The following is a 13,505-nucleotide window of genomic DNA, read 5'->3' on the forward strand; positions in this document are numbered from 1 at the left end:
TTACCACTGAGCTATATCCCCAGCCCTTTTTATTTTTTTTATTTTTTACTTTGAGACAGGATCTTGCTAAGTTGTCTGGGCTGGCCTCAAACTTGTGGTCCTCCTGCCTCAGCCTCCTGAGTCACTGGGATTACAGATATGTGTCATAGCATCTGGCCATTTTAATAATTTGATACTATTTTGCTGGGATATGCAGAGAGATGTAAAAAGAAAGTGCATCTTTCCCCCTTCTCTTACAGATTTAAAAGTGTTTAGAATTTTTACTTGCAGCATATAAACAATATCACTTTATCCTTTCTTACTTTTTTTTCCTGTGTTGCAAGCAAAATGTCATTTGATACAAATGAATTCTAAGCATATTTCCTTTAGAGAAACCAAAGGTTGACATCTATCTTTAAGATTAGATTTCTTTCTCAGACAAGAGTTTAAGCTTGTGCATGAATCTGAGCGGGTGGTTGGACTCCATGGAGCAGGCAGTGGGTACTCCAGGAGTCTTCTGCCCTGTGCACTTGAAAGCGTTTGGAGGAATTTCCTCTCTGGGTATGTTCATATCCCTTCTTTACTGAGGGGTTGAAAGTGTGCCTGGACACCATTACATTGTTTTGTGGTTCATTAGTAAATGTTGATTACATGGCAGCCACAGGGTTATCTTGTATATTATGACATCCTATCTCATTTAATCCTCAAAACAACCCCACGTAAGAGTTATGGTGTAGGCAAAGATTATCTCCACTTGTCAGATAAGGAGACTAGGTTCAGGCAGGTCAATTTCCCATTAGTTATCTAGTTATCACCTAATGATAGGAGGGTTCCCCAAATCTGTCTACCTTTTTCAAATATAATGCCCTGCCTGGGGATGCATTAGCAGAAGAGTTTTAAATGAGGCCAGAAAAAGTGGTTTAAGTTTTATTCTAATCAGTACATCAAGCTTTGCACTCATTCCTTCCTTCAGTGCCACTTAATAATACTTAATGTGTGCCAAACAATCTGGGGACCAGGGACGTTTCAGTGAATTAAAAAGCACAAACCCCAGCCTTCCAGAAGCTTCCATTTTGGTTATGGGAGGTTCTGAGCAGAGACATGAAATGCTGTAGCTTAGGCTTTGCAAAGGACCTGTCTCCACAATGTGCAGCATCACCTGCAGAGAGGGAAGAGCTGTGGGGAGGCAGGGCAACAATCCAGGCAGCAGGAGGTAAGGATTTGGAGCAGAGCAGAGTGCAGGTAAGAATTTGGGTTCCAGATGGATTTAGGTAGAAATGCTGAAAGAATTTGTTGAGAAATTGGATGTGGAAATTGCTTGTCTAGATTTTACCTGGGACTCAGGTCAGCCTATGTCCTCATCTGTGGTCTTGTGGTGATGTTAAAATGCTTGAGTGAAAAGTGACTTCACCCTATATTCCAGTGGCGAATGTAGCTTTTTCCCCTCTCAGTTCCTTGGTGTTAGGTTTGCGAAAGGAGAAGGCTTGTCAGTGCCTGGCAGATGCGGGATAAAGTTCCCAGTCTCAGGGGCACTTGTCATCCAGGCTGCGACTGCTCCGCTGCCTCCTTCTTTCAAAGGCTGTGCCCCCAGGTGGTGCATGTAGGTGGTTATTCCTGAGATTTGTAGCATGACCATCTCAGAGCCACTCAAAGTACATTTCAATCTTTCCCAAAGGCTCTTCCTGTGAAGAGGCGGGAAGATGAATCCTCTTAGTTAATATTTAAATCCTGCTTCACTTGTTCTGCGATTCCTATTTCTCAAAAATGACATGATCAGGTATGAATCAGGACAGATTTTAATTCTTGCTGACAAAAGTGGCACTTTTCACATACCGTTTTACCCTGTATTTTTAAGTTTGGAAAAGAGCTTTCTTGTAGTTAAATTTTACTGAATAGACAGTCACTCAAAAATGGTTCTAGACACAGCAAATCTGCCACTAGCCTTAAAAACTTCAAGATACAAAGGCTCCTTGACTTACGATGGGGTTACATCCTGATAAACCCATCCAAAGGTGAAAACATCACAAGTCAAAAATGCGTTTAACATACCTCATGCTACCAACACCCAAGCTCCGCAACACAGCACACTTCAGAGGACCAGTTGTTCCCGTGGTGAGTCTGTGGCTGACAGGTTCTCTTTCGCTGCCCAGCATCACAAGAAAGGATCATGCTATATATTGTAGACTGGACACAGATCAAAATTTGACAATCAAAGTTCATTTTCTACTGAATGTGTGCTTGCTGTTGTACTATCCTAAGGTCAAAAACTAGCAAGTGGCACCATCATAAGTCAGGGACTGTCTATATAAATTTGTTTATCAATGAAATTTCCACCAAGCTGTTGGTGAAGCAATAAGGTGAATAACTGTCATCCTCATTCAGTTAATTTTCATTGACCTTAAGGGAATGACCTTATATTTCCAAGTAGAAGAAAAAAAATGGTCATGGGTAACCATAAATGTTTCATCTGTTTCTCAGTTACTACATTACTGGGGATAGCAGGAGAAGCTAGCTATACTTGTAGATTCAAACTAAGAAGTAATCTCCAACACACCTTATCTTGAAATAGAGCAAAACTTGATTTTAATTAAGATTTCTAGAAGATCCCAAGATCTACTAGGCTGCTCCTAACTGCACCTTCTAGATATGACCTAATATCTCACTGAACTTGAACACCTGTTGGGACCTGCAGGGCAGGATATCTAGTTAAGGCTGTGATCAGAGGCTCTCCTTCTTGGCCTATAAGACTGAATTTGTCACAACAAGTTTTGCCATTAATCTGTTCTGGAGCTCAGTACCAAAACTGCTCCTCTGCTATGTCAGCCATACGCAGAAGCAGGCAGCCACACCAGCAAGAGAGGAGTGCCTCTGATTCCCCCTCACTGCCTCCACAGTGCCATTTTTAGAAAGTCATAATCAACTGAAGCACTGATTCCTTCTTTATTTTTCCTAGGGCTCCGTCCAAAGAGGACTCTGCGCCTGGTGCTCTGGACTGCAGAGGAACAAGGTGGAATTGGCGCCTCCCAGTACTATCAGTCACACAAGGTAAAAACCAGCCATGGATTGCTGAGTATTTGTACATATAATATCAGTGTAAGCCAAAAACACTGATGCTTTTGGTTTAAAAATTCCTGCTAATTGTCCCATTTAGGATTCTCAATAATACTTTGTGTTCAGCTAACCTTGCCAAACACTCCTTCTGTATAAGCTTTCTTCATCCAGCTCTGTGATGAGAACATACTGCTGAACTGAGGATGTTCTGGTGCGGAGCTAAGGGCTTTTCTATTCCTATTTCATGGTCTGCAGTCTTAGAAAACTCCCACCTTCATGCTGCCATTTTCTATAGCCTCTCTAGTTCTTCTGTACTTGTGTGTTCCAGAGATATGGACAGACCCTCTCCTCACCGAGCACCTCCTCCCATACATCTGTGTGCTAAATCCTTCTGGAAGCGCTGGTCTTTGAGGACCCAGTCATGGGGCCTTGAGTCAGCCAACAGCATTGCCATCATGATGTTTGGGATGGGGCAGCCAGAGGTCTCAGATCTGGGAATGTTGGGGACAGTTTGGCTTGACACTAACTGTGATTGGGCAAGAGTGGAGTCTAATCAAGAAGGGAATGTGGAAGAACATGATTAGAAATCCAAGACCATTTGGGGATGTGGAGATTAGCCTCAAGAACAAACGTGGAGAGAGCAAAACACTAAGGTCAGAAGTAGTGTGGATCAAGCCAGAGGAAGTGCCAAAGTGGTGCATGTGCTGCTGGGCAGGGTTGTATGGGCAGGGAGCGGAGGGGCTGCATTGCTGCCACTGCTGCAGATCATTGTCCCTAAATCTCCAGATTGAAAGAAACAGAATGTAAATTATCCAAGTCAGAGGGTGTTTGTTTCTTGAATTATATTTATACCATTTGGGGGGCCATTTTTTACAGAGTCAGTCTCTATTGCCCTATTTCAATTAGTTAGAGAATGAATTTGGGGTCATGAATTTGATCACTGAATATAATTGTTTATTATACAAAATACTCATGATTTATGCCTACTCTTTTACCTTTGACCTCCAGTAATCCTGGGGATAAGAAAACTCAAGACAAGTGTTCTTTGGTTGGTGGATCAGTAACATCATATTCCATATGTCATGGTAGACCTCAAAAGTACATAAGGATTGTTCTAGATTCAGCAACATCCAGTTAACATTTTCTGAGTAATACTTATGTCTCATGTACTATGTTGGATATGAGATTTAACCTAATTAAAAAGATTCATGCTGCCCTTACATAGACTGAAATGCAAAGGAACTTCAGTGAACTTCAATTTTATGTGCTAAATCTTCTGATAAAGAATAAGGTGTTGATGGCAGACACAGGAAGTTCACCCAACTGGACTTTGAAGGGCAGTTGGAATAAGGTGTGTGGAAGAAATGACATCTAAGTTGAGACCTGAAGACTGAGTAAAAGTAATCAAAGGAAAGGGAGTGGGAGGGAGAAGAGGAGTACCAGAGCTTGTGTGTGCAAAGGCTGGAGGTAAGGGAGGATGCAGATCCTACAGAAACAGAAGGAGCTCAGAGTGGCTGGGTGCATTGTGATGCTAGCATAGAGTAGATATGTAAGCAGGAGCCTGAACAAGTACATATAAATCCTGCTTAGAAGTTTATACTTTATCCTCAGGGCAAGAATGGTAACTGAACTATTTTTAAGGAGGAGCTTTAAAATTCTATGCATCTTGGACTTCATAGAAAACAGAATATTTGAAAGAACTATTCTTAAAACTCTTTTATTCTCTATAATATACTCTACCCCAGGGGTAAAAAATGGATTTAATCCCCAATGGATCCGCTTAAAATTTCTCACCACTGAAATTTCTGGGATCTGAAAAAAAAAGATTTATTTCTCTATAAGGTTTTGAGTTTCACCATAGCCTACTGAAATGCATGGATGAAATCAGGAATGACTTGATTTTAAACTTCTAAGAAATTGGGAGGGACACGCACACACACACACACACACTCACATTCATTCATTCTCTCTCTCTTTCTTTATGAAATGATGCATAATTGCATGAACAGACCTGGTGTGTCTTGATGTTATCTCTGTTACCTTCATACAAATGCTTCAGCTTGCTGGTAGCTAAGTCTGCATTGCATTTTCAGGGATGGAAAGAAGAAATTACAGAAACAAAAAACATAAGCCTTTTGTTTTAGGGTAGCCCTCTATCTTACATTTTAAAAGACTTTCTGCATGTTTCACATAGAAACATTGCCAAAAGCATAAGCATTTGGGGTAGGGGTTACTGAATTTAACCTAAAAGTAAATATATAGCAAGTCACAAACTGGAAGGAGGGAACAAAGCAGATTGTCTTCTCTGAGGCATCTCTGAATGCCAACAGCATCCCGTTCAGTGCAGTCACAAAGAGATCCTCTGTTCTAGGTAAGGAATGGCAAGTTTTGGAACAAATTAGTCCTCCAGTTTCAATGACAGCATAATACAAGTTTATTCCTTGCTTATTTAACATCCAATATACTTATGATAGGGTTCTGTTCCATGTAGTTATTCAGGCTGAGAGATTTCAGCAATGTGGCCTTTAATATGTTTTGAGCAGCAACATCCAACTGGCAGGTGGGGGGGGATGGTGGGAGGTTTTGAAGGGATAGTTCTGGAAGTGGGTCACATGGTTTCTACTTACATTCCATTGGCAAGAACTAGTCAGGTGGGGCTGGGGATGTGGCTCAAGCGGTAGTGCGCTCGCCTGGCATGCGTGCGGCCCGGGTTCGATCCTCAGCACCACATACTTACAAAGATGTTGTGTTCACCGAAAACTAGAAAATAAATATTAAAAAACTCTCTCTCTCTCTAAAAAAAAAAAGAAAAAAAAAAGAACTAGTCAGGTAATGGAACTGCTTGGGTATTAGGTGACACAAGCCTGGCTGGGCAGTCACTTCCCAGCCACAACCCTGCATACACTATTAAAGGAGAGCACACAGTTCTGATGCAAAGCTAGCCCATGCAGAGGTCTTCCTCTCACTTTGTTCTGGATTCTCAATCAATTTCAGCTGCCCAAGAGACCAGTTGCCACAGTCTCACCTGCCATGGTGCTCAAGGCAAGATTAGCTCTGTAAGCTGCCTTTTAGGTAAAAATGTTTATCACCACCACTACCTTTGCCCGTCAGTACACAATAAGAAAAGAAATCACAGTACTTGCCCATAAAGAGCTTAGAAAATTTAACAATAACTTTAAACTTATATAAGAAATTTAGGAAAACAAACATTATAGAACGTGTTTCTAAATGATTTAACAAAAAAGTATTTATTTATTTACCAAAAAAGTATTTTGTTTTTTTGCAAAGGATTCAATCATTAACAGAGTGCTGATGGTATAAAGGTTTAGCACAGTAAATGTAAAGGGGTTAGAAACAGAAGAAATGATCATGACATGTTTGTCGTGGGGGAGGATTCTCAGCCTCATCCTTGCAGAGTAAATGGATCTGAATGAGTGATGAGGAGAGGAGAGAGGTACAGCCACTCCCCATCATGTCAACGATAACCGAGCCCTGTGGGTTGCCATTCCTCAGTGGGGGCGATGAAACAGGAAGAGAATTTTCCTTCAAGGGGCATCTATTTTGGTAATTATAAAAATAAATGGTTTTTAAGTGACTCTGCCAGTATTTTCTCAGTATGGTTATGGTCATTGGCGATCAGTATCAGGAATCAGCAAGTTGAGCCCTACAAGCCAAATCTAACCTGCCACCTGTTTAGGTAGAGATCCCAAACTAAGAATGTTTCTACGTCTTTAGCTGATTATGGAACAGAGACTGAATGTGGCCCACAAACTTAAAATATTAACCATCAGGATCTTGACAGAAAAAGTTGACAGACTCTTGGTCTATATGATAAAAAAAATCTTACAGTTTCTGCAATAATCTCTTTATGATTTTGAGTAGCCTAAAGGGGAATTTTGTAAATTTTATTTGGAGTACAGTATTTTTCAATGTAAATATTATTCTGGAAGATATTATTATAATAATATAAAGGTATATGCACAATCCTTTTTTTCCCCCAATCTTGGTTAAGCTTACATTGCGCCGGCTATGGAGCAAAACAACATGTAGAAAATTATTTTTTCTTTTCATTGCTCTGAATGTACACTTTCTTTCCCTATGAAGAATCTATCCAACAGTGAAAGTACTACAAAAGTTATTTTAATGGACATATTTAGGTAAAATTTATGGAAATAAAATTAATATTGTTCATTATCCTTTTCTTAGAAGAGGATATATCTTTGTTTACAGTGTGTTTTATTAATATATGCAAAGAAAAATATAAATCAAAGTGATTTTAAATTATATACTAAAATTTATAGCCAAACTAATTTTCAAAATTTTACTCAGATTAATTTTAAAATACCTTTACTTCATAATTATGCTGTCTTGTGAAATATTACCTCAATTGTTATAATAACTGTTAAAATTTACTAAATTTACTAAACAGTTCATTAAATTGTTATGAAATATGTGAAGCTATTTGTGCTTTGTGTACAAATTTTAAAACTCATATGCAACTTTATTATAATATCTAAAATGTTCTTTCTTTCTAAGGAAACAAACTTTGCCTCAAAAAAGTCTATAAGCATTTTGATGATAGTTACTAAGTGAAATAATTCAAATGAGAACTATTCAGTTTTTCCCTATATTTTGGCATCAACTACAATAGAGATCATTCCTGAGATCCATCAACAGAAAGTACCATAAAGGATTTATATACATATTTTTTTTCTTATTCAAAATATGCTAGCTCACATATTTTGATAGGTTGTAATATGTTCTTCCCTGATTTTAAAGTTCTTTCCACTGTCTCTCTTCACATTAGCATGAATTTGAGAACTATTTAGAGAGATACTGTTTACTCTTTATGTTTATTGGTTCTTTTCAAGGTAGCTCATCATTTTTCGTGCTAGTTGTATTTTATGGAGGTTTAACTAGCATTTGGTGAATTCCCGAATCTTGAGAGCATGGAAACCCCTGTATGACACCATGTAGATCATGAAGAGAGCATTCCCATTGCTCTAGAAGATTCTCTTCAGATTGACCCCCATCCAACTCCACCAACGGCAACTACTGTGCTGCTCTTTATCACCATAGATTGGTTATGTCTGTTCTTGAACTTCTTTTGAGAGGACAGGGGGTACTGGGAATTGAACTCAGGGGTACTGGAACACTGAGCCACATCCAAAGCCTTTTTTAATTTTATTTAGAAACAGGATCTCATTGAGTTGCTTAGAACCTCTGTTTTGCTGAGACTGGCTTTGAACTTGCAATCCTCCTGCGTCAGTCTCCCAAGCCAATGGTATTATGGGATTATACGTGTGTGCCACCACACCCGTCTTGTTCTTGAACTTCTTACAAATGGAATCATTCAGAATGTAATCTTGAGTCTGGCTTCTTTTCCTAACAGTGTGGTCCAGGGATTTATTCACATTGTTGGACTGACTAGTTTGTCCCTTTCCATTGATGAGTGGTCCTCTGTTACCTGAAGAGGTCACAATTTCTTTATTCTCCTGGACAAATGCAGCATGGATATTCTCTTGATGGACATTTGGTTGTTTCCAGTTTTACCCATTATAGAAAGACCTGCTGTGAATGTTTCTATACAGATCTTTTGGTGGACATAGGCATTTATTTTCTTTTGTAGTGGAGTTGCTGGACCATATAACCAGTGATGTTTAACTTTATTAGAAATTGCCAGAGAGATGGGAGATTTTACCATTTTACGTCCCCTCCAGCAACCCCTTAGTTCCTCCCCATCCTTCCCAGTACACGGTATTATTCACAGTCTTTTATTTTGGGTCGTTCTTGTAGGTGCCATATTTTTATATTTTTCAAAGTACATTTCTGAAGAGTAACAAGGAAAGTTCTGCCTCCACCTCCAATAGTCACCGTTCTTCTTTCTCCCCTGATGCCTTGCCTTGATTCTGATATTCGGCTTATGATTGAAGGGGGACTGAAGGCCTTTTACCCAGTGAGGTTTGCAGGGGCTGTTCTGGTTAGAGTGACCCTGTGCCAACTTGGAGGAACACCTTGGTGAGAACAGGATGTGGAAATACGTCCTGCTGGAGCCACAGCTCATAGCCAGGAACACTGCCTGGGGCTGTTGCAACAGCAAAGTCTGGGGAGGGGACGATTCCCTCAAGGCTTGGGAAGGGCCATTCCTCTGGCACCCAGAAAGGAGGTTATTCTAGGTAGGAGAAGAAAGACTACATAAAATGTCTTCATGTTATTCTTCATTGATAAAAAATATTATTTAAAAAATATGAACTCCTTTATTGGTTGAAATCTGCTTACATTCACCTAGAAGAAAATATCACCACATAGAGAAGCATATTATGGTGAATGAGAGTTCAATTATAGGAGCAGAATTTAACTTTGAAATTTAAAAACATTATAGATGATTTTATTGAATTTTCAAATCAGTGAATAGAATGAGAGCTATTCAGATGCCATTTGACCAATCTGCTTTTATGGGAACAATGTTACTGTCTTCTCTTGTCATGGAAAGAGAGCAGGATATCATTTCTCATGTCCTCAAATCTACAAAGGAAGGGAGGGGGGGTACCTAAATTAGTTTCAACTGGATTTCTGGCATTTTGAAATCTTTTCCATTTTAAGTAAAAATATGATCTGGCATAATTATAATGAGCAAGGTAATCTGGCCCTGAGAAAGCCTCATTACACAAGGTAATCAAATAAAATAGATTGATATGTTCTATTCTGGCATGAAAAATATTTTAACCTTTTCCTGATTTATTGCACAAACTTCTGGCAATTGAATTACAAGGATAATGAACACTACTGTGTTCTGCTAGTCATTAATAAGGGCAATATTTTAAATAGGTTTTATTAAATGAGGGATGGGATGGATGATCATTCTAAACACATCAGTTTATTTGAACTCTAGCCAACCTGAAAACAGAAGAACCTAAAATGATTTTGTGTAGTATTTTTGTTAGCATTTCCTGTGTTGCCAGTACTGAGGAACAAAATTTCCTTTTTAGTTATATAAATACATCAAAAACATCATGTTAGCTACTTTTAGGAGCAAACTTCTTGCCAACTTCCCCACCCACATTTCTCATTTCCCTCTGAAATAAAGAAAATGTTAGAAATGCTTGTGAGACTTCAGGTGATCCCGGCAAATGTGTTTTTATTTTGCAACCCTGTGCCACCATGTAATGTGGCTGTGGCCAGGATGACCCTGCTAGAGAGCGACTGTGCTGTGCTCTATAGAAGTCATAGATAGAGCTGATGTACTCATCCAGCATAATGGAGCCCGGACTCTGTCTCCAGTGCAGCTTTTCTCACATCTTTAATGTTCCATGCAAGACGGCCACCCTAATCAGAGGTTATGGTTGTGATCATTACTGCTGGGCTTTTATGCATCCTGTGTTTTTCTTTCAATGTCTGAATATTTGCATTCGTATGTCAAGCACATCACAAAATTGGTTTAAATTTCACTTATCTCCATGTGTTCTTGGTCTGTAGCTCTCGTAGTTACAACATTCACCTAATTTGTATAGCACACCTGGGAGCTCTTAGGGGTCTTATTAGAATTTGTGGATATTATTAAAAAATAAAAGGAAAAGACAGCCTTTTGCATGTGTTTGCTTTCTCCTGTGTAGAATTCCATTATGACTGTAGGATTTCATAATCTTTGTACATATGGTAATTACATATAGAAGTATGTTGGTCTGGGCAGAACTATCAAAATATTCCCTTTGCTATCAAGAGAATCATATGCCACTGAGTGAATAAACGTGAGTAGGCATCATTGCATCTCTTTTTTCTTTCTTTTGTCCCTCTTTAGGAGGGATCCTTCTTAACTGGCTTTTATTATTATTTTTCTATGAAATTGAAAGATGGGTTGTGACCATAGAATAGAATTTTTCCATGTCTTTGGGGTGGCAAGACCTTGCCTGCTGTTCTGAAGTAATATTTAACCTATAACAATTTGTGGTTTCATATCATAATGAATTTTGACTCAAGTGTGGGTTTCAGCCCAGTACATGTTAAAAAAAAAAAAAAAAAAAAGATCCAGACTTCTCTGCTACCACAATTAACCCAAATAAGGCAACAGCCTTTTCAAGTTGGTTCTGAAAACATTGTGTACAAACACTGAGGCTTATTGTGAAGTATTGTGGCTGGCATCTTATCTCACTTTTCCTAAACCATGAAGGGCCTCGGCTTGTTCCCAGTCTGTTTTACCAGCTTGCCAGAGGTTTTCTATGAGGCACAAATAGTTTCTGCTCCAGTGCCTCCCTATGTTTAACCAGGTCACGATCTGACCTGGAAGGACCCACAGCACATCTACTGCACAAATGTCCCCAGGAAATCAAGTTGACACACCAGGAAACACAAATCGGAACCGAGGTGTCATGCCTTGGGCTCACAAGTGACCTATATGGGTCAGAGCTTTTGGGACTAAATTATCCCATTACATGTACTTGGGCCTCACAAAGTTACAGAGTCAGCAAACCATTTTTGAATCACCAGCACTATTTTAATGTGCCTGGAGCTGTCTTCTACCCTCTGTCGTCTAAACAAGAGGTTGGCAAACTTTTAAAAGATGAGATAGTAAAGAGCAGGCCTGCAAGACATATTGTCTCCTCTTGGTTCTGCTATTGTAGTGCATTCATAAACAATGCCCAAAGAATGAGCATGGCTGTGTTCCAATAGAAACTTATTTATAAAAAATAAAAATATAAAAGAAGAAGAAGAAAGAAAAAGAAAGCAGATCAGATATTCAGATATTTTGCTGACCCCTGTTCTAAGTCCTTTTTGTGCAGAAGTTTAGAAAACTTTCTCCTGAAGCCATTGCAATCTCAATGTTTTTGGTGAAAGAGGTTTCTAGCACACAGTACAGTTCTGACATTTAAAGTTTGTGTCTTGGTAGGCTAATCATGTGACTTGTTTGTAAGGCCAGCACTCAAGAGAGTGTAGATGCTCTCCTTAGGTGTCTTACCAGCAGAACCCCCATCACCAGTTCAGTGTACAGCCTTAGTTATAGCCCAGTGAGCCACCCAATGTGGGTGCCAGAGTCAACACACTTCCCTCTTATTTCTTAGAGCAAGAATAGAATATTAAGATGACTAAATGTGCCAGGTAATCAACTTAGCAAAGCCCTAAGCAACTTAGCAAGACCCTGTCTCAAAATAAAAATAAAAATAAAATGACTGGGGGATGTTGTTCAGTGGCTGATCGCCCCTGGGTTCAATCCCTGGTACAAAAAAAAAATGGCTAAATATAAAAGTACTGGAAGACATTAAAGAGCATTTTTAAACTTTTTTTTTCAGTTGTAGATGGAAACAATACTTTTATTTTATTTATTCATTTCACGTGGTCCTGAGGATCCAACCCAATGCCTCACACAAGTGAGGCAAGCACTCTACCACGGAGCCATAACCCCATCCCAAAAGGGCATCTTTTGAAGAAGTTGGACATGTCTAGAAATAGCTCTTAAAAAAATCAAATTCCAATACATCTTGGTTGGGCAGCTTTCCTACTAATCCTGAACAATTGTCATTCATTGTTTAACCACATCCTCGTTTTATGCACGGGCTTGCCAACCTGTATTTCATTTTTTAAAACTAAGTTGTTACCTAAAAACCAGGCTTTTTCTGAAAGATCCAAAGAACATTACATCTTTGGTTAATCAATAGCCCTTCCAGAAGTTTATCCTCTCCTTCTGGCTCCTGTGGTTTCTCTGTGATTCTGCTACACACATACATAAACATCAGAGAAGCGTGCTCCCAAGATGGCCTGAGGAGTGAGGGGGCACAGACTGGCAGGCAGCCTGCAGGGTCAGCGCTAGAACAGAGCCACCAGGAGGTGAGGTCTCTTCGTACTCACTGTGTCCAGCAGTCACGTTGGGCAGTACATAAACTGTGTTGTTTTGAGTGCTGAAGATCAGACATGGAACTGATCCGCAGAACCACAGGCACAGTTGCAATCTGAGAACTTGTCACAGTCCTTTGTTTTCTGGAACTCTTCCTAATGGTCATTCCTAAGGGCATCAGTCCTGAAGTCCTGTGGTGTCTTAAGGGCCACTTGTCCTCTGATAGAGTTGGTCTGGGTCTGGTTTTCTAACCTCCTTATCAATTAGACCACATCTCTAATTCTTGTCCCCTTTACTTCCAGTGCTTGGGATGGAACCCAGGGCCCTAGACATGCTAGGCAAACGCTCTACCACTGAGCTCCATCTCCAATCTCTGAAACTCCTGTTGACTCATCTATTTATGTAAAAAACCCAAAGGCATATTTTTTACCCCAACCTGAAGACTAGAACTTCCATTCCTTATTTTCTTTCAGAAGACCTCCTTCTTGCAAGCTCTTATCAAATGCTTGTCCTGCATTTGCAATTACTCATTCTAGAAGCTGAGGTTGCCCCTAGCAACCAGCAGTTTGTCTAAACTGCATTGGTTTCAGGGTTCTCTTAAAGGAGAGTTTCTCAAAACCAATTTCTAAAGAGCTTTTATGCCCCACAC

At 39.6% G+C, this 13,505-nt stretch overlaps 1 protein-coding gene across 4 annotated transcripts in view; it reads left to right on the forward strand.

The window, feature by feature from the left end:
- Cpq (carboxypeptidase Q) overlaps positions 1-13,505 on the forward strand; it is a 463,439-nt gene that overhangs the window by 351,304 nt on the left and 98,630 nt on the right. For all 4 annotated transcript variants that reach the window (XM_046464739.2, XM_046464741.2, XM_046464738.2 and 1 more), the window contains one exon: positions 2,933-3,024. In XM_046464739.2, coding sequence (XP_046320695.1) covers positions 2,933-3,024 — 92 coding nt within the window. The remainder of the gene's footprint in view (positions 1-2,932; positions 3,025-13,505) is intronic.

Source organism: Marmota monax, unplaced genomic scaffold, assembly GCF_021218885.2.
Source record: "Marmota monax isolate L192 unplaced genomic scaffold, Marmota_monax_Labrador192_F-V1.1 WCK01_AAM20220418_F8-fsc00003, whole genome shotgun sequence".
Lineage (NCBI taxonomy): Eukaryota > Metazoa > Chordata > Mammalia > Rodentia > Sciuridae > Marmota > Marmota monax.